Below are 23702 nucleotides of genomic sequence, written 5' to 3' on the forward strand. Positions count from 1 at the left end.
CCCCGCGAACGAAGGGGGCAGTGTTTGCCAAGGGCTGGCAGCAGCTCCGGGGCAGATCCCATCACACCTCACCTGCAGCACCCGCCAGCTGCAGCTCAAACTGAGCTCTGGCTACTGAAATTTCCTCCCTACAGTGTCTAGAATGTTTCTGTGCTGTAGATGCAGAGTCCTAAATTATTAAGTTTTATGGAGCATTACAATGTGTTACTGCAATTAGTGAAAGTCAAAAAGGTAAAATGACAAGGCTTTCAGGCTTTATTTTTGTTTCTTTTAATTTGCATTCATTATGCTTCAATTTTACCGGTAACCATGCAGTACAGTGTAGAAATATAACCAATTCTCCTTCCAAGCATTCCAGAGAGGAAGCAGTTTCTGTTCCTTCAGACATGAAATTTTTTCTATCCTGTTTAGAAATGATAAATAGTAATGGATTTATTACGGTGGATGTTGCTTTCCCATGGGCCCGCTTTGGCCTACATCTCCCATGGCGCACCGCTGCGCTCGCCCTGTGTTCCTATTGGCCGCGAGCGGCGCGCGGGGCCCGCCGGGAGTGCGGGCGGAGCGGAGCGCTCGGTGTCCTCGGGCCGCCATGCTGCCCGCCGCGCTGCCCGCCGCCCGCCGGGCGCTGCTCCCGCTGCCGCCGCGCCCGCTACCGCTGCTCCCGCCGCTGCCGCCGCGCCGCGGGGCCCCCGCCGGGCTGCGAGCGCTCGGCACCGGCCCCGCGCGGCGTTCGGAGGCGCTGGCCGGGGCACCGCTGGACACGGCCGCCAAGGAGTACTCGCCCAAGGTGCGGCAGCTGGTGCGGGACATCGCGGGGCTGACGCTGCTGGAGGTGGCCGATCTCAACGCGCTGCTCAAGGTGGGTGCGGGGCCTGACCCCGCTCGGCCCGGCCTCACCCGGCCCGCCCCGGCCGCGTGCGCCGCCTGACCGGCCGCTGCTGCCGCCGCTCTTCCCGCAGGAGACGCTGAAGATCCCGGACGTGGGGGTGATGCCCGCGGCGGCCGCCGCCTCCCTTCTGCCCGCCCAGGCGGCTCCGCAGGTACCGGGCGCGCCGGGAGGGGCGGGAGCGGGGACCGCGGGGGCGGGCTCGGCCGCGGGGCTTCACCGCGCTCCGGCTGCTTCCAGGAGGAGGAGGAGGTGGTACCGCTCAAGAAAGAGAAAACTCATTTCACCGTCCGGCTGACGGAGCTGAAGGCCGCTGACAAGGTGAAGCTGATCAAGGAGGTGAAGAACTTCGTGCCTGGAGTGAACCTCGTGCAGGTGAGGAGGTGCTGCCCCAGGCTCTGGGGTTTTGCCCCCAGGTCCATCAGCCTCGGCTCTCTGTTTGAAGGGGAGCCTGGATTTGTGCATTCAGAAGCACAGCCTGCCTGTGTGCATTTCAGTGCAGAGACTGAGGGAAGCAGGATTTGGTTGCACCTTCATCTGGCATTTTCCCTTGTCAGAAGCAGGGGGATGAAGGAGGAGGCTCAGAGCAAAGGACTTAGAGATGTCCATGCCAGCTTCACCTTCTCCAAACCTGAGAGCTGCCGTGCGTGACCTTTCTTGCAGAGCTCAGGAGCAGCCAGCATCCCTTGCAGCTGGGTTTGGCTTGCCTTTCCTATAGCCAGTGTATTTCTGAAGTTAAATGAACCTCTGTAATCCATACATTTTGCAATCCAGGCTTCCAGCTCTTTCCAGGGCCCTTCATTTTATAGGTGGTGCTGCTTCTTTCCTTGGAGGAAACAGGCCTCAGCCCTGGGCAGTGTCTGAGCTCAGGCCCTTGACCTTGGATGTGGGCTCAGCATGTGGGGTGATGAAGCTGCTACTGCTGAAGCATGTAACGTGCTGCACTTCTCTGGGGTGATGCTTTTATATCTTGGGGTCAGTAGTAGCACTTTCCAGCTGCAACATTGCAGTATTCCAGCTGCAATGTTGAGTATTGCAATGTCTGCTCCTGCTGTAGCCCAGGAGAGCAGAAGTGTTTGCAGATAATCTTCTGACCCATTCTTTTTGCTGCATTGCAAAGCCAGCAGAGAGTCAGTGGTACAGGTACAAATTTGGCTGTCTCGTGGGGATAATTTCCTGACTGTCAGTGTCGTTCCTCTGGAAGTTGTTCATCTATTATTGGTCCCAAGCAAACATGAAAATACCAGACTCTGTAATAGACACAATCAGTAGATAATTCACTGGAGAGCTAATGCTCAGTGAGCTTGGCTTTGCATGTGGCACATGCTGGATGAGCTGTTGGTAGTGCCAGTTATTGCAGCTAAACTCAAGCATGATGTACCCAGGCCCAGCACATTGGTGAAGCACACACACAACACAAACAGCTGTGGAGGTTCTGCCTGCAGAGACTGTTTCAAAGTGGAGCCAAAGCCCTTTTATTGTAAATCTTACTGCCATCCAGTCAAGGTGTTTTTACGAGGTTTGCGGCTGGATCTGCCCATGGCCTGTAGGGCTGCTGGTGGTGTGGAGGGAGGCACATACAGTGCTTACCTTGGGCACTGGTGGGACCCAGACATCAGTCCTGTGGCAACAGCTGCATGATGAGACAGGTGTGTGATCAGCACACACAGGACTAGGGCTGGCTGCACCTCAGGAAGCTCACTGGGAGCTGCCCAGCAGATGCTTACCCTGTCACCACCAGCCCTGGGCTCTAGCTGCCTCTGCCCCATTGCTGCTGCTCCATGGGTCCCACTTGGCTTGGGCTCTGTTCTTCCCACTGAACACCAGGAACAGCTGCTTCTCTTGACCAGGGCTGCTTTAGAATGGAGTCACACCTTCCTGAGCAGAGTTCAGAAATTAATAACCTATGTTGTGTTGCCTGTGCTCATTGCAGTGAGCTTGAACAGGCTCCTGTCCAAATCCTGTTCTGGTGGGCAGAGGCATTCCTGCTCCACCAACCCTCTGCTCACACATCTGTGCCTTCCAACCCCAGCAAAAAAAGCATTTTTCTTCCACCACAGATACATAGGCATTGAACTCAGCAGGAGTCAAAGGGACTAAACCTTCCTGCCAGCACAGTGGTCAGTCCAGTGGGTGCTAAACCCCTGCAGTGCTGTTTCAGAGAGCTGCTGTGTGTAAGAGTAGCAGGGACTTGTCCCCCTGGGCTCACTTCCTTCTCTCTAGCAGCACTGCAGTAAATTCTTTAAATTAGCTCAACAGTTTTCCGGCTTGCCTTAAGCATTGCAGTGCTGCTTAGTACCAGTAGTTTTGCTTTAAAAGTCTCTGAAATGTCAAAATACTGTGTTGTCAAGTAGTCTGTGCTGGATCTGTGTTTTAGCAGTGCAGCTGTGTCCACACCCTGCAGTGGCCTCCCCTCCTGCTGGCACAAGAATGTGAACCAAAACATGGTCATGAGCAGAGCCAGACGGGTGCTGCCCCACACCTCTGCAGGCTGGGGTGCACGGCGGGAGCACCTGGTGGAAGAATTTAAAGAAGAGGTTTCCCAGCAGATGTGTCATCACTAGTGGTCAGAGTTAGCAGCCTTCTGGAGGGACGGGCTGTAGGTCAAGTGCAAGTCTCGGGGTTTGTGCTGGTCAGTGAGTTTCCACAGTTGGCTTAAGCAGAGGTCAGGATCATGGCTCTAAATCCAATAATCCAGTTAGTGAAAGCCTGTTTACAAGCCTTGTACTTTGTCCCTCTCGCAGGCAAAGAAGCTGGTGGAGTCCCTTCCGCAGGAGATCAAGGCAAATGCCTCCAAGGAGGAAGCAGAGAAGATCAAAGCAGCACTGGAGGCGGCAGGAGGGACTGTTGTTCTGGAGTAGCCTCACCATGGAGGGGCTGGTGCTGCAGCTGCTGCCCAGACCGGGCTCCGGACCTTTCCGAGTGCACAGTGGGAGCACTCTCCCGGAGAATGCTGTATGGTTTGGCAGAGCTGCTACTTCCTGCCATCACCATGAACTCTACCTTATAAATACCCAAAAAAACCTGTAAAATGATTCATCTTTCTCAAGTGCTGATTATCCCTGTGTTCCCCGTTGCATGGAATCAGAATGGTTTAGGGTGGAAGTGACCTTGAAAGATCATCTCACTCCAGCCCCTTGCTATGGGCAGGAACACCTTCCACCAGACGAGGTTGCTCCAAGCCCCGTCCAGCCTGGCCTTGAACACTTCCAGGGATGGGGCAGTCACAGCTTTTCTTCACAGCAGCCTGTGCCAGGGCCTCACTGCCTTCACCGCCGAAAATTTCTTCCTAATATCTAATCTAAACCTACTCTGAGTTTGAAGCTGTTCCCCCTTGTCCTGTCACTACACGCTCTTGTAAAAAGTCTCTCTCCATCTTTCTTGTAGGCTCCCTTCAGGTCCTGGAAGTCTGTACCAGCGCATCACCCACCTCCTCACACTGCCTTTTGCTGATGTCTCACCTCTCTGTTAATTATTTACGAGAAGAACACACTTCCACAGGTTGTGGAAATGCGTGCGGGGTGGGAAAGGTGTATTCTGGAGCGGTGATTATCCCTGCGCTCAGTGTGTGCACGCTGTAACGCTGCCGTGTGTACCTGTGCCTCCCGCACCTCTTCACTCTGCCCTTGGCTGATGGCTTTACCTCCCCATTAATTAATCCCTTAATTACTGATGGGAAGGACCTTCCCCGGGCTGGAAATGGGGATGCGTGCGGGGTGGGAACGAGGATTCCGGAGCCTGCTGTTGCCGCGTTCGCCGCAGGCTCGGAGATGCGAGCCCCGGGCCCGCCCCACCCCCTTCCGGTACCGGGAGAGGGCGTGGCTTAACGGAAGGGGGCGTGACCTTGTCCCGGTGAGGGCGTGGCTTCTGGCAGAAGCGGCGCCCATGGCGGAGCAGCGCGTTTCGCGCTGGTACTTCGGCGGCCTCGCGTCGTCCGGGGCCGCCTGCTGCACGCACCCCCTGGATCTGCTGAAGGTGAGGGGGGCACACGGCCAGGTGCGGTCCGGCGGCGCGGGGAGGCCGTCGGGGGGTTTGGAGGGCGACTGTGAGAGGCTGAGAATGATTGCGGTGCCTTGGGGGGGCTCTCAGGGGATGGCGAGGCGGTTATGGGGGTGGGTGGCGGTGAGGGGACGGTTATGGGGGCAGGTATTGGTGAGGGGCTGGGGGGACAGTTATGGGGACAGGAAGTGCTGGGGGGAGGGTTGTGGGGGACGGGTAGTGGTGAGGGGCTGGGGGGGCGGTTAGGGAGGCAGGTATTGGTTGTGAGGGTCCCGGAGAGGCTGTGAGAGGACGGGGAGGAGGTTGGGGGAGTTGGGACTGGCTGTAGGGGTTCTGGAGAGTCTGCGATGGAGCGGGGAGTAGGTCCGAGGGTCCTGGAGCGGCTTTGGGGGACTGGAAGTGGCTGTAAAGGAATGGGGAGGCGCTCCGAGGGTCCCGGTAGTGGGCGTAGGGGACTGGGCTGCAGCGGGGGCAGCGGCTGGGACGGGACGGGGAGCGGGCCGGGGCGGCTGCGGGACTGCTTCTGAGGGACCTGGCTGCGGGGGTGCGGCTGTGAGGGTCCCAGAGCTGCTTTGAGGCGAAGGGGAATGGCTTGGGGGGGACTCGGAGTGACTGTGAGAGTCCCGGAGTGGCTGCGAGGGGATGAGGAGCTGCTCTGAGGATCCCGGAGCAGCTGAAGGACTTGCTCTGAGCTACTGGGGAACCAGAGGAGGGGAGAGGGTGGCTGTGAGGGTCCCAGAGCTGCTTTGAGGGGATGGGGAGCTGCTCTGGGGTTCTGGGAAGCAGGCCTGAGGGTTCTGGAAGGGTTGTGAGGTGATAAGGAGTGGCTGTGAGGTTCCCAGAGCAAGGGAGGGAGCTGGAGAACAGCTGTAGAGGTCTGGGGAAACAGCTGCTCTTCTGAGGAGCTGACTCGTGGCTGTGCAGGGACATGGCTGACAGGTCACAAAGACCCTGCGCAGAGGCACGGGTAGGCGTGTGGGGTCCGGGGAGCTCAGGGTGCCACTCCAGGAGCTGTGGAGGGTGCCTTGGGCAGCCCTGCCTGGATATGGCAGTGACTCTGGGGCCAGCAGTGTTGGACGCTGGCCCACTGGGCTCCGAGCCCTCTGGCCAAGATGTCACCTAGGCGCCGCAGATGACCTGGCATGCCTGCTCCTGCACAAAGGGCGCCGCGCGTAGCCCTGCGCTGCCAGCACCCACACATGGGGCAAATGCCAGCGCTGCCCTGAGCCTTGTGTGCCGGCCAAGTGGCGACAAGCCTGGCAGCCGAGCAGGCTGCCGAGGGGGAGGGAAGAGGCAGCCCAGGACAGGGCCTGCCCTTCCGAGGGCCATGTCTGTGGGTGAGGCTGGGACACACAGCCCCTTCGCACCCCGTGGAGAGAGGGGAAGATGTTTCAGGCACAGGCCCAGGAGAGGAGCCAGCCCTGGCAGGGCAGTGCCACCTCCCCAGTGCTCGGCCTGTTGCCTTGCCCAGCTGGCCCTGTCTGCTCAGTGGAGGTGGCTGCCAGCCCGTGGGAGCTTGTGTGGGGTGCCTGGCAAGGCGCTAAGAAAGGGAATTAGTCTGGCACCTGCCTCTAGATCTGTCTCTGAGCCAGTGTGATGGCTGTGATGTTTGAGCTGCCTCCCCATGCCGTCCTGTGCGGATGAGCAGCCCCTGCATTCCTGCAGTGCGAGCGGCACAACCTGGCCAGCTGTTTTTGCCAGATCAATAATCACCCTGATTATTGAGTACAGACCTGTCTTTGGCCATGTGTTCCCCCACAGCAGAGGCTGGTGCCAGGCCTGGGGAGACACAAGAGGCCTTAGGCTCTGGCAGGGCAGGGGACGAAGGGCACTTCATTGCACCTCTGGACTTTGGCCCCAGTGAGAGGCCCTGGCCAGCCCAACTGCAGAGTGCTTGTGCCCTTAGGCCAACTGTGCAGCTGCTAGCTGCCCACGGGCTGCTGGCCCTGCAGCGACCAGCAGTGACCACAGCCTGGCCAGCCCGTCCCAAGCCTGCCTGCCCTTCCTGCAGACATGGGACTGCAAGCAGTGGACCATGTCCCTACATGGCTCTGCCTGCCCTGCCCGCTTCAGCTGCCCCAGGCTGTGAACAGCCACAAGCTCTGATCCCTGATGTCCAAAATCCCGTGGGGATTACAAGCAGGCTGCTGCACCCCTGCTGCTGCCCCATATGGGAGACAGTGGCTGTTCCCAACATCCTGCAGAGTGTCACACGACCCAGCTGTGCCACAGCTTCTACAGTGGACTGATCCCCTGTCAGCAGCCCTTTGCTCTCCTTATCTCCTGGGGCCTTTGACCCACATGTGGTCTCCGCAGTGCTCAGAGCATGCTCCAGCATCAGCCCACATGGCTCCCCTGTCCCAGCCAGCTTCTGTGCCTGTTGCCGTTGCCCCTGGTGATGGTGGGAAGCATTGGGCTGCTACGGGCAGGAAGGGGAGCGCCTGGCCAGTTGTGGGGTTCTCTTCCTGCCTGTGTGATTCCTGCACTGAGGAGGAGGGGAAGTGGCTCTGGAGGCCTGCTGCATTGCATGGCCATGATTTCACCAGCCCAGCTGCATCCCCTAGAGCAAACCCACACAGGGCCCTTGCTCAGTCACACACACACCTTCCACCCTGAGGTGGCCCGGAAGGGCAGGTGCCACCCTTCACCTTGGGTGGCTGTGAGGGCAGGGCCTGGGCGGTGCTGCGGGCAGGCGCCCGGGCACTCCTCCCTCCCTCACTGCCTCCACCCCTCCACTGCCAGGCTGGGCCAGTCTGCTCTGGGGTGTCCGTAGCTCTTGCAGTTGGCTCCTGTGCCAGTGCTGCTAACCTGACACACGCTCCAATCCCTACCTGTTCAGTGCCCCTCTCTCCCTGCCCAGCCCTGCTGGGCTGACGCGCTGCGCTCTGCCCCAGGTGCACCTGCAGACGCAGCAGGAGGTGAAGATGAGGATGACGGGGATGGCAATGCACGTGATCCGCACTGACGGCTTCCTGGCCCTCTACAACGGGCTCAGTGCCTCGCTGTGCCGGCAGGTGAGTGCCCAGAACTCCTGCAGCACCTGCTGCCCTTTGCCAGGACACAGACTCTCATTTCCCCCCATCCAGATGACGTATTCCTTGACTCGCTTTGGCATCTATGAGACTGCAAAGAACCGCATGAGCAACCAGGGGCCTCCCCCCTTCTACCAGAAAGTGCTCTTGGCTGCAGTAGGAGGTGAGCCAGGCAGAGGGGCCCTTGGCCCTGGCTCCCTGACAACGGATAAGCCCTGACCCAACTGTTCTTTGGCCACAGGTTTCACTGGCGGGCTTGTGGGAACCCCAGCAGACATGGTGAACGTCAGGTCAGTTGTGTCTGCGCGACCGGGGCTTTTGGCCCCCCTTGCATGACGGCATTTGGGGTGGTGGCTAGTGCTGGAGTTCTCCTGGCATCTCTCCTGGCCAGCCGGCCCCGTGGTCAGTGGGCCAGGAGATCTGTGCCTAGAAGGGCCAGAGCTGTTCTGCCTTTTGGTGACAGCACTCAGCCGTGTGTGACCCTCAGGGGGAGTGGGACTGAAGGCAACTTTCTTGGCCCTTTGTAAATGGGCAACACAACTGCCCTGTGCTGGGTCCCCGGTGCTGCAGCGGACAGTGGGGGACTGGCTGCCCCTCACCTGCGGTGCTCTGCCTTCCAGGATGCAGAACGACATGAAGCAGCCTCCAGCTCAGCGGCGCAAGTGAGTGGGGTGCAGGGCGAGAGGCGCTGCAGAGGGGGGGTGGGCCTGGAGGGGCCGGCGGGACCGGGGCCGGGGTCCGCGCGGCCGCGCGGGGGCAGCACCGCACCGGCGGCGCGGCCCGAGCACCGCACCGGGGGCGCTGGGGTCTGGGCCGGGGCCGCCACCCCGGGAGCCGCCGGTGCCCGGGGGAGCGGCGGGGCTGCCGCCGTGCTGGGGAGCCTCGGGCCCTGACGCCTTCCCCTCTCGCTCCTTCCAGTTATTCCCATGCCCTGGATGGCATGTACCGTGTCTTCCGGGAAGGTGAGGCTGTGCCAGCCGTGTGGGTGAGCCTGCTCCGGTGTCCTAGCAGGTGCCGGGTCAGGGCGCCCTGGAAATTCGCGCAGCCGGGGCAGGGAGAGGGGCCGGGGGATGCCCTTGGGGCTGGGGGTGTCCAGGGAAGCGCAGGGTCTGGCATCTCCTCATCATCGGGCAGGGGAAGGGGCTGGGCAAGGTCTGCCAGGGCCTGGCAGCCTGCACGTACTTGGTGGGAAAGGGTGATCTGCTGGGAGCTGCAACAGAACAGCACAGGAGGGTGGAGCAGGTGGAACAGAGGATGAGCAGAGGCAGGGAGGAGGTCATGCTCTTTTGAAGGACTCCCTACACCTTCAGCCAGTTTGCTATGGTGTGCTTCAAGCAGGGCTGTGTGAGGAGTTGTAGACACAGACTGGGCATGGAAGGAGACTCTGGGGTAATGGAGTCTGAGTGATGGCAGAGAACTGTGCTGAGCCAAATCTGTCTGTCCACAGAGGGCGTAAAGAAACTCTTCTCAGGAGCATCAGTGGCATCGCTCCGCGGGGCCCTTGTTACTGTTGGACAGGTAGGACAGTTCTGCTGGGCAGTAGGTGACTGGGATAGGGACGAGGATATTCCCTGGTGTGGCAAGGAACGGGGAGCATGTCGCTGATTTACCATGTCTCTGCAGCTTTCCTGTTATGACCAGGCCAAGCAGCTGGTTCTCGCAACTGGATTTCTGTCAGACAATGTCTTCACTCACTTCCTGTCCAGCTTCATCGCTGTGAGTGGGGCCGGGGGGCAGCGCTGGGGCTGGTTTTGCCTGCAGCCAGGGTGAGGGCATCAGGCTGGGGCTGCCAGAGCTGCTGCTCTGGGCTCAGCTCAGCACAGTGGCTCCAGGAGGCTCCTGGCCTGAGGTCAGGTCCCAGTGTGGCTCTGAGTCTGTGCAGTGACCACAGCAGTTTCTGGCACAGAGGTCTCCTGACTTGGCTGACTCTCTGCAGGGCCTGTGTGCCACATTCCTGTGCCAGCCCCTGGATGTGCTCAAGACCCGCCTCATGAACTCCCACGGGGAGTACCAGGTGAGTCACCCACCTTGCCCACCTTGCTGCTGCCTGTCCTCCCATCCCTATGTGCCAGCTTCTGCCTCCCAGCCCCTCCCATCCCATCTCTCACCCTCTCACTCCAGGGCGTTGTCCACTGTGCCATGGAAACTGCCAAGCTCGGACCACTTGCCTTCTACAAGGTACCGGGGTGGGGCAGGCTGGGCCGAGCTGGGAGCAGAGGTTGTGGTCCAGAACAGTCCTGGGGCAGGGAACCTTCCAGGTTCTGCTGTGGCAGCCCAGCTGCTGCCTGCATCAGGCCTTTGTCTGCCTGGCCCAGGGTTGGCCCTAAGGTGTTGCAAGCCCTGGCCTCAGTGGAACTCAGGCTGGGCCCAGGCACCACAGCCGTGGTCCTGTTGCACCCATCTAGCTTCCAAACAGCTGTGCAGATGCCAGAGGGGTTGGCACATGGTGCTGAGTCCTGTGTGCACCTGGTGCACAGTGTGACAGTGCCTGCTCCACAGCCCGGCCAGTGCTGACCCACGCCTGCCCAATCGTGCTGCTGCCAGGCTTGGGCTGCTGGGACAATCAGTGACAGGCACACACTGACTCTTCTCCTTCTTGCTGTTGCCTTCCAGGGCTTCGTTCCTGCTGCTGTCCGGCTTGTTCCTCAGACAGTTCTCACCTTTCTCTTCCTGGAGCAGCTGCGCAAATATTTTGGGATCAAAGTGACCACCTGAGTCTGGGGGACTGGACCCTGCCTTGCCCCAGGGGGCGTGAGCGTGTGGGTCACCGCTAAGATCCCAGAACCCCTCTGCTCTCTGGGGCCAGTGCCATTCCCCCTCCTCTCAAATCTACTCCCGTGCCTTGCCAGCACCTGTGGCCAACCCCCCCTCACAAACTCACCCCTCCTCTCACCCCTGTTCTCAGCATCTCCACCTCTGCATTACTGCTTCTGGGGGGTTTTGGGGGGATTTCTGTCTTCCACTTCTCTACTGGCTCTGAGTTGTGTCCTTGCCCCCCTCAGCCTTGTCTCTGATGTGCCCCAGAAGCAGCACTGTGCTGTCTCAGGGAGTAGGGAGATCAAATGCCTGGCTCTGTCACAGAGCCCAGAGGGCTGGGGGGCTGCTGCCCCTGCAGCTGTGGGCTGGGGCTTGGGGCAGGGTGTGTGAGGCCCTGTCCTCCCTCTGCCTTTAGCTCCTGTGCTTCTCCCTAACCCCAGTGCAGCTTGGACCTCCTGCCCTGCTCCTGGCCTCCCACCCTCTGCTCCTGCTTGGCCAAACCTCCTCAGCACCGCTGGCTGCTGGGCTCTTCAGGGATCGTGCCTCATACCAATGATGGGGGGAACAGGGCTGCTCTGGCAGGGCCTGCTAATGCCTGCTCGGGGACCCAGTGCTCCCTTACCACAGTGCACCCACCCCACACTGGATCTGCTCTCTCTGGGGGCATCCCCCACCACCACTCTGCAGCCTCTCTCACCTTGGGGCTGGGCAGACCCCCACTCCTCTCAGCCCCTCGCCCCACACTGCCCAGTGTGTGGGGGCTATGAGCACCAGCCCCTCTGCTGTGGCACCCCTGTGTGTGCTGGCCCCAGGGAATCAAAGAACTGGAATATCTGAGACCTTGATGTATAATAAAGAGTGAAGGTGGCACAAGGCCTGCTGTCCTGTTAGGAGGGGAGAGGTGCTGCACCCCCTTTTCATGGCTGGGGGCATGGCCTGGGAGCTGAGCCCCCCAGAGCTGAGAGAGGGTAGCAAGGCTTGGCCCCTGGCATTATGCCAAGGGAGCCTTTGCCCCACTCTGTGCCCAGCACCCCTGGCCCTGTGTGCAGAGGGAGCTGTGGGCAGGATCCACAGCTGAGCTGGACAGCAGCTCCAGGCTAGGGCTGTGCCAAGGGCGCCCATCAGCCCTGCAGGAGCTGCCTCCTGGATGTGACACTAATTGGGCTCTGGCAGACTGGCACAGCAGAGCAGTGAAAGCTCGTCACCTTAACAAGGCCTAATGATGCTAGCTGGCATCACCACTCTGGGCTTATGCCCAGCTGCAGCAGAGGCCACGGGCAGGTGAACGCTCAGGGAGCTGGGCCCTCTCCTCACAAGTAGCTGGGGGCTGCCCTGCCAGGCTGTGCTTCCCCATCCCCCACATCTTGCAGCACGGCTCTGGGGGCTGACGGCTGCTGCTCTGTGCCATGCAAAGGGCCAGCATGGAGCAGGAAAGCCATGGAGCCCCATGGCCCCCAGCAGCAGGGAGCCCTGCTCAGCCCCATGATGGGCAGCAGATGTTCCAGCTGGGCTGTGGTCCCACCAGCTGCGCCAGCCCTGCGCTCCCTTGCGCACATTCCGTCTCACCACATCCCCTGTGGCAGCTGAACTGCAGCAGTCACACCGGCAGGCAGGACAGCATGTGCCAGACACGGCCGCGAGCACAGCGCCCACAGCTGCAGTGCGAGGGCACTAATTATCTCCTGCGCATCAGAGAACCTGGGGCTGGCAGCAGCCTGTGGCCGTGCCGGTGCCGCCTGCCCCTGCTCCCACCCTGCCCTCTCCCAGAGCCCCGCAGCTGCCTGCAGGGGCTCCCCCAGGGCACCTCTGCCCGCACCAGGTAGGGCTGGGGGCTGCCCGTCCTCCCCAAAGCCCCTCCTGGCCTGGAAGGGTTCCGGGCCGTCTCCAGGGGTGCAGCTGTGGCTCCAATCCTAGTGGCAATGGCAAGACCCCCGCAGGCCCCAGCGTGTGCCTGCGCTCCTCCGCCCACACCCAGGGGACTTGCAGCCAGCGGCGGCCGCGCGGAGCGGGACCCCCGGCAGGCAGCTCCGGCGGATCCGGGGCTGCGCTGAGCGCCCACCGGGGAACGTGCAGGTTGCACCGCAGCTGCCACGGCCCAGGGTAAACGTATTCGTGCCGGGAGCCCGGCACAGGGCACCCCCAGGCCGGGGCTCACCCGGCTCCCTCTACCGCCCCAGCCCGGTCCCGGTGCGTCGGTGCTCCTGGGCTGTGTTTACCTGCAGCGGGACAGCGGCGGCAGACACTGACCCGTCACCGCCGGCGGCGGCCGGAGCGCGGGTGTTGAGGCGGCCGGCGGCGGCGCGGCCGAGACCCGCCCGGGTCCCTGAGGGTCCGGGCAGCCCCGGGCAGCCCCCGCTCCCGCGGCAGAGCGGGCGGCGCGCTGGGACCGGGGAAACCTCCCGGGGAACGGGTCCCCGGCCAGCTCCCCCGGGGCTGACGCGGTCTAGCTGCCCCCGCCGCTCCGCCCGTCCCCGCTGCCGAGCCGAGCCGGTGCCAGGGAGTGGGGCGGGGTAGGGACAAGCGGCGGCGCTCCCGCAGCTCTCAGGAGCGACTGCCGGTGATGCGGGGGGCAGCGCCAGGCACTCGGGCGGGGCTGGGGCACCGGGCTGTGCCCCCCTCGTGCCGGCGGGAGGAGCGGGGCGGCGGGACGCGGCTCCGTGCCCGCGGTCCCTCCCCCCGAGCCGGTCCCTCCCCCTGAGTCGCCACAGCCGCTGCCGTCGCGGCTCCGCTAAAGTTTTCGCCGAGCGCGCCGGACTCGGTCCCCGCCTGTCCCGAGATGCGTTTGGGAGCCGCCGCGAGCCCAGCCCCGACAGGTACGGGAAGGGAGGGAGGGAGGAGGGCGGGGAGCGCCCACAGCCGCGGTCTCGGGGCTCGGGATGTCGCATGTCCCGTCGCGGGGATGTGGATTCGAGTGACGACTGCGCAACCCCGGGGCCGCGAATTGAGCCCCGGGACCCCAGAGCAGCAGCTCCCAGAGCCGCCTCAATACTGGGCGCCGGCCCCGGGGAAAATGAGCCCCTGGGTGTTCTGGGCCTGGGGTTCCCGGAGGGCTGCGCCCGCTTCAGTCCCGTCCCGCTGCCGCTGGCATCCCTGGGCAGGGGCGCTGCCGTCAGACTCACAGCACCCCTGGGCTCTGCCCCGGCTGCGGCGAGCCCTGGCCAGCGATTCCAGCTGAACTCCTCCTCTTCGGGAGCAATTCCCGGAGCCGCCCTCAGCCGGGGTGGGCCGTGCGTGGTCTCCCTGCTGTGGGCACAGAAGTGCCCATGGGTCTCCTGCCGAGGGGCCGAAGCACGGGACACTTTGCCAGGTCCCAGCTCTCCCCAAGCTCTCTGGGTATTACGGGGGCCTGGTGCGAGTGCCCTTTGTGACTCTGTCCCGAGCTCTGCTGTGTCAACACGGTGTTGGTAAATGGCTTTGTTTAACCAGGACATGTCGGGTATGTGACCTTGCCGTCCTCCTGGTTGCAAGTGCATCTCCAAAGCTGCTGCGGGTCCCCTCTGCCTGGCACTGCACTTCCCTCAGGGTGGTGAGGGAAGCAGGGACTGCGTGTCAGCCTGCTCCCTGGCACAGAATGGCCTGAGGACGGAGCATCAGCTCTGCTGAGCCCTTGCCGTGCACCCCACGGCACAGCAAGCGCGGGTGTCCTGACCCACACCAAATTCAGTGATTGCCCCTCTGATTTTGTCTGTGCATCAGCAGGAAGATTTAGGGCCTGCAGGACCCCTCGTCAGCGTGTTAGTGCTGCCCCAGCTGCCAGATCCTGTGGCTTCCCACCAATCCTGCTCCTTTCCGCACACTGCGGTGCATTTCTTTTTTTTTTTTTTTTTAATGTTCTGTTGCCTAGAGAGGGGAAAAGAGAAAAGGCTGAACAGAGAATAGGCAAAATGTGGATTAAAAATAGTTAATGAAAAAATGTGACCACAAACCCTGATCAGCAGCACAGGGCTAAAACCAGCCACTGAGCACAGCATCTTCATGCACCTCGCTGTGCCAGGCAAGGACAGGGGCAGGAGAAGCTGGACATGGGGGAGATGGGATGGCTGCTCAACTCCATCCCCCTGTGCTCCACCACTGCATCCTGCTTTGTCCTGCATCCCCATGTCCTTGTTTATCTACGCCGGCACTGAGGTCGAGTGCACGTGCCTGTGGTGCCAGTGGATGGCTGGGCACGTGTGGCCCCCACAGCACTCCTGCCTTGCTGGGGCTGCTGCCTGGCTGCACCCAGGGCTGCAGATCTGCTGCTCGGGTGGGGAGCTCCCAGTGCAGGGGAGTGTGCACATCAGCCTGTCTGCACTGACCTTTTCCTAGGCTTTTCCCAGCCCTGTGCCTCCCCTGTGACATGCAAACCACACGTGTCACACCATGCCTCTTGTGCCTTCCGTCTGTGTTTCACAGGTTTTCATGCAACGTGATCAACAAAAACACCCCTTTCCTTGAGCCAGGGATGAGGTGCTTTATGGCTCAGCATCCCCATGCCAGAGCCAGCTGGGCAGCAAGATAATTTGGCTGCTGCCAATCTGTATCATGGTCCTTCTTTGGTACAGGGCAGCTCTGCACGTGCCCCCTGACCAGGCCTTGTGGTGACCAGGCCGTAGTGGAGGTGATGCAAAGAGCATTTGTCCTCTTTGCATCCTATGCTCCTGTTGACAAAACCACTGTCAGGGCTGGTTTGGGTTTTCTTGGTCCAAGATGAGACAGAATCTGACATCACCAGTGCCTGGTGACATTGTCTCTCTCCATGTGCCACTGCTCAGGGCTTCCACAATCATGTAGCTCTGTGCAAACAAGTCACAACCTTGCAGCACAAACACTGTTCCGGGCTGCTCAGCTGCTCCTTTGCTGCCAAAGTTCCTCATACTTAGCTCTCAAGGAAAGAATGGAGAAGGGGAGTAGGAAACATCCCCAAGCTTCCGGCACAGACACAGGGCCGGGACAGTGCAGGACAGACCTCCTGGGCCTCCCTGCCACGGCCATGTCCCCTAGCCCTGCCCTGCTTGCCGTGGGCCCGGGTGGAAAGTGGAGCAGCATCTGCAGGGCCAGGCTGGCACTGGCATTGCATCAGCTCTGGCCCAGCACCGTCCCCTCCCCTGCCAAGTGCCAAAGCCCCTGCCGTGCTGGCATGTAGCTCCAGGCTCCAAGCCAAGCCAGCCGTGGAAAGCACCGCATTAGCACATGGGGGGCTAATCCCTGTGTCCAGAGGCTGCACAGCCCCCACAGCCCCACAGCCCCACTGCTGCCTCCAAGCCAGCGGGGCTATGCTGGGTGCGGGGCTGCGCTCACATGAGGCCAAGTCCCCATCCCACGGGGGAGGCAAGAGTCCTGTGGGACCAGGCTCTGGGGGCTGTGCCAGCCTCACTGCACTTGTGCAGGGCTGTGGCTGTGCCAAGGTGCTCCCAGGTCACGTTGCAGATGCCCATGAGTGTCCTGTGGGGACTTCACCAAGCCCCTGATCCACATGACTATCGGCCGCAGAGATCCCAGATGTGGAGCTCATTCTCTCACACGTGCAATGGCAGCAATGCCAGAGGGGCTGGGGTGGCATAATCCTCCAGGGAAACTGGCCATGATGGGATGAGGAGAGTGTCTCTTCTTAGGCAGGGCTGGGCACTCAGCCACCAGTGGGGGTCCATGCTGGTGCAGAGGTGCTGCAGGGTAGTATGGAGGCTGCACACCCATCAGTGGGGAGCAAAATCCCAACACAAGCCCTTTCCCACCCATGTCCTGTGTCTTGGTGCAATGCCATGGCAGCAGTGCACCCCAGTCCTCAATTTGCCCTGCACCCTGCCCAGGCTGGCCCCTGCCTCCTGACTACCCTGGAGCCAGTGGCAGCTGCCATGAGCTGCAGGTCAGCTGGGAGCCAGAGGGGCACCAGTCACGGGGAGTGGGGGTCCTGGCCTTGCCCCTGTGGCTGCGGGGATTGGCACTGCTGGCTCGGGAAAGGCAAATGCAGCTGCAGCCACAGTCTGAGGGCAGATGGTGGTGCCTGTGTGTGACCCCTCTAGCCCCCAGCACTGGGACTACCAGCAGTGGTGTTGCATGTAGCCAACCCAGTGCTGTCTCTTTGTTCCTGCTCTCCTGGCACAAGGTCTCTTCTTCACAGCTGTGGCTCCAAGTGGAGTCGTACTGGGTGTTTGCAGCCTGGCTCCGCGAAGGTCAGCAGCCACAGGACCGTGACACAGGAACATACCCCGCTGTCCAACACCAGCGTGGGGCAAAAGTCCCCTGGACACCAGCTGTCATGCACTGCAGCCCCTCAGAGGCACCAATTCACAGACCAGGCACCTTCCACCCACTGCTTATGACTTGGTGTGGTGGGGGATCCCCCAAAGCCTGGCCCCAGCCAGGGATGAGGTGCCAGGGCAGGGAATGTGGCACTGGGAGCCAGTTGGGCACAGCAGAGTGAGAGGAGGCGGTGAGGATGTGGGGCCAGGTCCCTTGTGCAGTGCTGCCTGTGGCACCCAGGCACAGCTGAGAGGGGCTGCAGCATGTCCTGCTGGCAGAGCCGCTGCCCGGGGCACCGCAGGCGCTGCTGCTGGGCAGTGCCAGCTCCGGGGAGGTGCCTGTGCTGCCAGTGGTCCCAGCCACCCCAGACCTTGCTGTTCCACCACACAGAGCCACTGCTCCCTCTCTGCCATTGCCCACTGGCACCAGACCAGGGAGCTGGTCCACAGCTACTTCTGCACTCCCAGGTCTCTGCTGGAAACAGCCTCTGTCTGCAGGGACCCCTCGTCCTGTGGGTAGTGGGGATCTGGCGTGGTGCCACGGCTGCGCAGCGCCACAGGCAGCTGGGGCAAAGGGCTGGGCAGGGAGAGGGGGAAGACCCACGGCGGGGCTGGGAGCATGACTGGCCCCCGTGCCAGGACCCCTCACCCAGTGCAGTCTGCCCGGCTTGGCCACAGCAGGGCCAGGGCTGGGGAGTGGCTGCCAGATGGGGGGAGTCCAGGGCAGAGGCCTCCCTGCTGCTAAATCCCACTGCAGCAACTAAAAATAGCGACACCTCTGCCCCAAAGTTGCTCCCCGGCTGCGCAGAGGGGTTGACAGCAAGTCACTGTGACCCATGGACCTGGAGGAGCATTCCCAACCAGGGCAGGGACTGATGCTTGGCCAGGGACTGGCACTGGCATCTTCCCGTGGGGCTGGGACATAGATGGCAGTGGCATGGGACAGGTAGGGATGGTGTTGTGCTGGAGGGGGCACAGGGATGGTGGGATCGGGCTAGCAGGGGAACAGGGACAGGGATGCTGGCATGGGGGTGTGGGAGGAAAGAGACAGGGATCCTGAGGTGGGATGGGAGAGGGACTAGGACAGGGATACTGACTGGGCAACAGTGTTGCTGGGGTGGGGCTAGGGTGATGACAAAAACAGGAATTCTGGAATGGTGAGGTGGCTAGTGAGCGCCCAAGAAAGGTCCCTATTCACAGAGCCCACCCAGTGAGAACTGTCCCAGGAGACAGCTCCCTCTGTCCTGGGACTGGCTAAATAAGGCCATCGCAGGTCCTGCTCCCCGAGCTGCATCTGGAGCCGCATGTGCTGATTAATGAGCTGCTCCAGCAGCCACTTGTGACATGGCAAGTGGGTCTGCACGGATGGAGGAAACACGACTTTCCCAGGGATAAAAATAGGCACAGGCAGAGCAGCGAGGCCTGGGAGCAGACTGATGGGGAGCACGATGCTCTGGCTGGTGCCCAGGGGGAGCCCAGGGGCTGGGGGTGATGCTGCAGTTCCTGTGCCAGCACCGGCACCGCTGTCCATCCCATCCCCCCAGCTCGGCTGCCCTCACCCCACACAGCCGGGCTGTGCCATGGGGCTGCTGCCAAAATGGGCCCTTGTGGGAAGAGCCAAAATCCTGCTCAGGAGCCCCATAACCGGCTTAGGGACCGAGGGAATTACGGCACCTCGTGAGCCACAGCCTGTGGAGCACCCGGACCCCATGTCAGGCAAGGCCCCATGTCACTGCCTGGAGCTGGGGGAGATGGACCCACAGGGGCACAGCCCAGCTGAGCTTGTCCTAGGGTCACAGCAGCCCCACGAACCAGGATCCCTGTGGGTTAATGGCCAGTGTCCCACCCCTGCTGGCCCCGTGCTCTCCATGGCTCCCTGGCCACTGCCATCCCCGGTGGGTGCTGCTGCCAGACCATGGCTGGGTTAGTGGCCCAGGCATGAGAGTCCATAGAGGCAGAGGGAGCCCAGGTGCCAGCCTCTGCCTGAGAGGATGCTCAGGTGTGAGGAAGGGTCCCTTCTACCATGGAGGGTCTGCATTCTCAGGTCTTAGCAATGATGCACAGCTGGGTCCCAGCAGCACTGTGGGGTGGCACCAGCCCAGGTTTTCTGTGAGGGTCTGGAGGCAGCACTGCCATGGCACTCCAGCCACATAGGGGCTGAAACTGGTTTGGCAGGCAGAGAACCTGCATGGTCACTGTCCCAGTGCCTTCCTGGGGAGGATAATACAGGCGCTTGGTGCAAAAATGAGTGAACAAATATCTGAATGTGAACACCAAGCAGGGTTGGGTGGGGATAGGAACAGGAGTGAGGCACCAGGACTATGCCTGGCTCTGTGCCAGAGTGACTCCAACCTCACCTGCCCTAGCCCCATGTCCTCCAGCTGTGTCCCAGGAGTCCCCGTGACCAGGCGTCTTGCACAGGGTTGCCCACATGCCAGGGCCGTCACCACCAGGGTGGAGGAGCTGCTGAGGGCCAGTAGGAAGCCGTGTGCCCTGCGCTGTGTCCCATGCATGTGGTCCAGAGGAGGGATGTCCCAGCCACGTCTCCTCACCCTGCTGGTGCTGCTGCTCTGCTGCCAGGTAAGGATGAGCTGTCGCACATGAGGGTGCTCTACCCCACGCTCAGCCCAGTACCCATGCAGGACTGCCACTGAGCCACCCATCTCACTGCATCCCCTCACCGTGGCACATGGTACAGCATGTGATGCCCCTTTGTGCCTCCTCATGGCACGGCACGGCACGGCATGTTTGCCTGCACTCGCCTGTGGCTGTCCCCCAACTGGGGTCACCGCCTGGCACAGCACGGTGGCCCCTGAGAGCAGGACACGAGTGACAGGTGGTGGTCCCTGGTGCCCGCAGGGTCCTTCTGCCCAGATCACGGATAACGTCGTGGAGAGATGGAAGGAGTACAGCGAGGAGTGCCAGCGCAACATGAGCCGCCTGCCCGCACCCACAGGTCAGTGCCCCTGGGGTCCCGAGGGTCCTGGTGGGATGGGGTGGGGACAGGGTCCTGTTGAGACGGGGATGGGGCACAGGAGCCCGCACAGGGCCCCATTAGGATGGGGTCAGAGCAGAGGGGGCAGTGGAAGGTGAGGCCAAAGCGCCACCAGCTCCTGTCCTCCTGCAGAGCTGGTCTGTAACCGCACCTTCGACAAGTTCTCCTGCTGGCCCGACACGATGCCCAACAGCACAGCCAGTGTGCCCTGCCCCTGGTTCCTGCCCTGGTACCAGAAAGGTAACACGGGGAGGCGTGTGTGCACGTGCAGCTGTGCAGCATGTGCAGATGTGCACTGTGTGCAGCTGTGCCATGTGTTCACATGTGTGCAGCTGTGCAGTGTGTGCAGCTGTGCTGGGACACCTGTGCAGTGTGTTCACACGCATGTGCAGCTGTGCAGGGACACCTGTGTGCTGTGTGCATGTGCTGCTGCAGGCGGTCACACCTGGGCCAGTGCACGCTGCCTGTGGGGGCGCTGGGGCTGGCATTCCTCACCATCCCCTCCCCTCACAGTGAAGCACAGACACGTCTTCAAGACCTGTGGGCCAGACGGACAGTGGGTGACAGGTCCGCGGGGACAGTCCCTGCGCGATGCCACACAGTGTGAGCAGGATGATGAGGACCTAAAGGCGCAGGTGGGCAGACCTGGGCAGCAGGGGTGTGGGGGTCCCTGCCTGCCTCCCTGCCTTCCCTCTGTCTGTCCCTGCCCTCACTTGCTCCCTCCTCTTCCAGGAAAAATTTGCCAAGACCTATGGCAGCTTCAAGGTGATGTACACTGTGGGCTACTCTGTGTCCTTGTGTGCGCTGCTGCTTGCCCTGGCCCTGCTGCTGGGCTTCAGGTGGGAGTTTGGGCATGGCTGTCCACAGGCTGGGCAGGTGGAGGCCAGGGGCCCACGCACAGGCATTGACAATGGCCCCCAAATCCGCAGCAAGCTGCACTGCATGAGGAACTACATCCACATGAACCTCTTCGCCTCCTTCATCCTGAAGGGCGTCTCCGTGCTGGTCATCGACGCCCTGCTCAAAACCCACTACAGCGACAAGATCGATGGCTACAACGTGCAAGTGTGGCTGAGTGACGAGGTGAGTGCTGGCAGGGACAGGGACAGGGACAGGGACAGGGACAGGGACAGGCAGTGCTGTGGGGCTGGGAGCACTGGTGACAATGGGGTCTGGGGGCACTGGTGGGGCTGGGGGCACGGGCACACACACACAGGCAGTGCTGCAGCCCTGACCCCTGCCCACAGGCAGCTGCAGGCTGCCGGGCAGCCACGGTCTTCATGCAGTACGGCATCGTGGCCAACTACTGCTGGCTGCTGGTGGAAGGCATCTACCTGCACAACCTGCTGGTGGTGGCCGTCTTCTCCGAGAGGAGCTACTTCACCCTCTACCTGTGCATCGGCTGGGGTGAGTGTGGGTGCGCTGGGCCTCCTGACCCTGTGCCCTGCTGTGCCTCACCTGTCTTCTGCTCACCTCCCCTCAGGGGCACCCATGCTGTTCCTCATTCCCTGGGTCATTGTGAAGTTCCTCTACGAAAACATACAGTGAGTACCAGCTCTAGCTGCTGGCTGGAGGGGGGCACAGGGCACAGGTAGGTGCATATGGGACTCTAGGGACGTTGTGCTTATTCTGGAGTCACTCCACACCATTGCCCATGGCAAGGAGCAAGGTTCTGGGCCTTAGTGCTTGCTTGATTCAGGCTGTCAATGCCATGCCAGTCTCCAGCAGCTGCCTGGTCAAGGAGCTTCCTGGCAGTCCCCATCCCTCCATTCGGCAGGTGCTGGTCCACGAACAACAACATGGGCTTCTGGTGGATCCTTCGCTTCCCCGTGTTCCTGGCCATCCTGGTGAGCCCACTGCAGCCCCCTGCTCCACATCTGTGTCACAGGCCCCAGGATGGCTGTGGGAGGGGCTGCCCAGGGCAGGGGAACGGAGGTGTCCTGTCTGCTCCTCCTCTGGCTCTGCCTGTGCCCCTGATGGCTCACACCATTCCATTGCAGATCAACTTCTTCATCTTCATCCGCATCATTCAGATCCTTGTTTCCAAGCTCCGTGCACACCAGATGCGCTACACTGACTACAAGTTCAGGTGGGTGCTGGACGTGGCTCTCCCTTGTGCCCCCACTGCACACACGGCTGCATGCCCACCAGTGACCCCCATCCCACAGGCTGGCCAGGTCCACGCTGACGCTCATCCCGCTGCTGGGCATCCATGAGGTAGTCTTCGCCTTCATCACGGACGAGCACGCCCAGGGCACCCTGCGCTACGTCAAGCTCTTCTTCGACCTCTTCCTGAGCTCCTTCCAGGTGAGCCCAGCCCTCACAGGACCAGCCCTCCATGGGGACACTCAGTCTCAGGAGGGACTAGACTGAGGTCTGGTCCTCACGCCTCTGCTCTTCAAGCCTCTCCTCCCCCTTCCCAGGGTTTGCTGGTGGCCATTCTCTACTGCTTCGTCAACAAGGAGGTGAGCAGGACAGCAGGGGCACAGGCAGCAGGGGCATGGGCTCACACTGACAGCTGCTGCCCGCAGGTGCAGGCAGAGCTGCTGAAGCGGTGGCAGCGCTGGAAGCTGGGGAAGGACCTGGCTGAGGAGTACAAGCACACCTACAGCCACGCACCCAGTGCCCGCAACGGTGCCGGCAGCACCTGCGAGAAGCACCAGCTGGTGAGTGGCTGCACCAACGGGCTGGGACGCAGCCTGGCCCCCCAGGCCAGCTCCCAGCGCCTGGAGAGGAGCAGGCGCAGCCCTGCCGAGCACCTCGCCTTGGGGGGCCATCACCACTGCTATGAGTTTCCTGAGACCACGGCCGAGAGCCACTTCTGAGCCTGCAGCCGGCTGGGAGGGCTGTGCTGAGCCGCTGGGATGCCACCGTGCCCTGCCCCATCCTCCCCTGGTGCCTGGGCACATGGACAATGGACACAATGAGGCAGGCAAGTGGGACCTGGACCTCTGGAAGGGAGAGCTGTGGGGCCAGGGGGATCTGTAGGGATGGGAGTTTGTCCTGTGGTGCTTCCTCGTGCACCTTTGAGTCCCTGTGCGCAGTGCTGTAATTTATCTGTCATATCTGTAAATAGGTGTGGGCCCGTGCCGGGCTGCAGGGCCAGCTCTGTGTGTGCCTTGCTGTGGGCTGTGGGGTCTGGGGACACTGGGGACATTGGACATGTGTGGACCATGCTCCCAAGCACCCCATGGACGCTCCCAAGCCACAGCCACGGATGGGGAGCTGAGTCACCCGGCAGGGATGGGCTGCTCCAGAAGACAGCGCCACTGCCTGCCCCCAGCCCAGCAAAAGTGAGGGAGGCAGACGTGCAGCAGCAGCCGCTGCAGCGCTGCCGGCCGGGGCTCCAGCTCCCCCAGCACGCGCTTTCCTTTGGCCGCTAATCGGCTCTGTCCTCTCGCTGCCAGGAGCCCTTAATTAAATCATTTGGCTCTGCCCGCGGCACCCCCGCTCTCCCGGTGGCTGGCCCAGGCCGTGGCCGGGCATCAGCCGGCGGCAGCGCTGACTCGGTGAGCGCAGTGGGGTGTGGGGCTGCGAGACCCCTGTGCCGACCGGCCGGGCTGCCTGGGGCGGGCTCACGGCCGTGGCCTAAGAGGCTTGTGCTGCGCACATGAGCGCTAAGCCCGGATGCCGCAGCTTTGGGGACCACAATCGCCTGGTGTGTGGGGATTAGGCCGGTGCTGCTCCCCGGCTGGGTTCACCCTGCCCGAGGGGTGGCGGCAGGACGGACAGCCGCCCTGCCGTGACCCCCAGCGCCCGCGGACCTGGCCATGGGCACTGCCCGTCACCCATCACTCCGCCCCAGCTGGCCC

General features: G+C 62.0%; 3 protein-coding genes across 7 annotated transcripts; all 3 read left to right on the plus strand.

Moving 5' to 3' along the window:
- The first annotated feature begins 556 nt into the window (after positions 1–556).
- Positions 557–3921, plus strand: MRPL12 (mitochondrial ribosomal protein L12). Its single transcript, XM_059864212.1, has 4 exons — positions 557–859; positions 960–1040; positions 1127–1261; positions 3631–3921. The coding sequence occupies exons 1-4, from the start codon at positions 590–592 to the stop codon at positions 3745–3747; spliced, it is 603 nt and encodes a 200-aa protein (XP_059720195.1). The 5' UTR covers positions 557–589; the 3' UTR covers positions 3748–3921.
- A 655-nt stretch (positions 3922–4576) lies between these two features.
- On the plus strand, positions 4577–11547 carry SLC25A10 (solute carrier family 25 member 10). Of its 2 annotated transcripts, none has more exons than XM_059864205.1 (11): positions 4577–4882; positions 7780–7899; positions 7972–8080; positions 8159–8207; positions 8538–8579; positions 8836–8879; positions 9365–9435; positions 9541–9633; positions 9854–9931; positions 10039–10095; positions 10531–11547. In XM_059864205.1, the coding sequence occupies exons 1-11, from the start codon at positions 4586–4588 to the stop codon at positions 10630–10632; spliced, it is 1062 nt and encodes a 353-aa protein (XP_059720188.1). In that variant the 5' UTR covers positions 4577–4585; the 3' UTR covers positions 10633–11547. The 2 variants fall into 2 exon arrangements, with proteins under 2 accessions (XP_059720188.1, XP_059720189.1); XM_059864206.1 differs by having other exon boundaries at positions 4577–4861.
- A 1805-nt stretch (positions 11548–13352) lies between these two features.
- On the plus strand, positions 13353–22995 carry GCGR (glucagon receptor). Of its 4 annotated transcripts, none has more exons than XM_059864266.1 (14): positions 13353–13487; positions 19317–19475; positions 19755–19851; positions 20023–20130; positions 20404–20525; positions 20623–20729; positions 20820–20973; positions 21138–21297; positions 21374–21434; positions 21590–21737; positions 21891–21979; positions 22059–22197; positions 22314–22355; positions 22422–22995. In XM_059864266.1, the coding sequence occupies exons 2-14, from the start codon at positions 19407–19409 to the stop codon at positions 22713–22715; spliced, it is 1590 nt and encodes a 529-aa protein (XP_059720249.1). In that variant the 5' UTR covers positions 13353–13487; positions 19317–19406; the 3' UTR covers positions 22716–22995. The 4 variants fall into 4 exon arrangements, with proteins under 4 accessions (XP_059720249.1, XP_059720248.1, XP_059720245.1 ...); XM_059864265.1 differs by having other exon boundaries at positions 13364–13487; positions 19277–19475; XM_059864262.1 differs by having other exon boundaries at positions 13375–13487; positions 19262–19475.
- Positions 22996–23702: the final 707 nt, after the last annotated feature.

The sequence above is a fragment of the Haemorhous mexicanus genome, chromosome 20 (assembly GCF_027477595.1).
Source record: "Haemorhous mexicanus isolate bHaeMex1 chromosome 20, bHaeMex1.pri, whole genome shotgun sequence".
Classification (NCBI taxonomy): Eukaryota; Metazoa; Chordata; class Aves; order Passeriformes; family Fringillidae; genus Haemorhous; species Haemorhous mexicanus.